Source organism: Trypanosoma equiperdum (genome assembly GCF_001457755.1).
Source record: "Trypanosoma equiperdum strain OVI genome assembly, contig: ctg_1915, whole genome shotgun sequence".
Taxonomy (NCBI): Eukaryota; Euglenozoa; class Kinetoplastea; order Trypanosomatida; family Trypanosomatidae; genus Trypanosoma; species Trypanosoma equiperdum.
The window spans coordinates 7,666-8,309 of NW_027123966.1; the positions used below are offsets into that span (position 1 = coordinate 7,666).

Below are 644 nucleotides of genomic sequence, written 5' to 3' on the forward strand. Positions count from 1 at the left end.
AAATGACGCAACGTTCCGGTGCCAAGTCCTGTCAAGCAATTACAAACTTCCCTTCAAATGGCAAGCGCCGTCAGCTTCGTGAATCTCCAATTTGTACTCCTGCACAGGGCTCAACACACCTGTGAATGGCGTCTCAAGGAAGGAACCATCAGCCTCCACGCGTCGGATGTGTGCCGTCATCGAAAAGGTGGTTGCTTGTACAATTTTTTGCTCCAGTTTAGCAGTTTCTCCAGGTTTTATTGTAAGGTTCACCTCCTCATCAGCCGCATCAGGAACGGCATAAAAGGCTTTAACCTTTACCTCTTTCGAAGTCAGATTCTTCACGAGTGCGGAGTACACATGCGGAGGGGCGCGCACCATTTCGTTTGTGTTGTTGTATTATCAGAAAATAACAAAGAAAAAAACAATGATAATGATAATAATAATAATGGCACTGTGAAGGTAATGAAACTGAAAACTTCACCTCCCTGTTATTTTCGCTGGTTACCAAATATTTTCCTATCTTTTTCTTCATAATAATTTTTTTTAATGAGAAAAATAAAGAAAAGTGTAAACCAATAAAACATAAACGGGGAAAGTTAGGGGATGATGAATCCACCGAAGGCTAATATTTTAATGTAAACATTAATATATATATATATATA

The 644-nt window shown here is 39.3% G+C and overlaps 1 protein-coding gene across 1 annotated transcript; it reads right to left on the reverse strand.

The window, feature by feature from the left end:
• Positions 1-39: 39 nt before the first annotated feature.
• Positions 40-360, reverse strand: TEOVI_000697200 (uncharacterized protein; the record flags this gene model as incomplete). Its single annotated transcript, XM_067223632.1, has 1 exon — positions 40-360. One exon carries the CDS (start codon positions 358-360, stop codon positions 40-42), a length of 321 nt encoding a protein of 106 aa, XP_067079733.1.
• Positions 361-644: the final 284 nt, after the last annotated feature.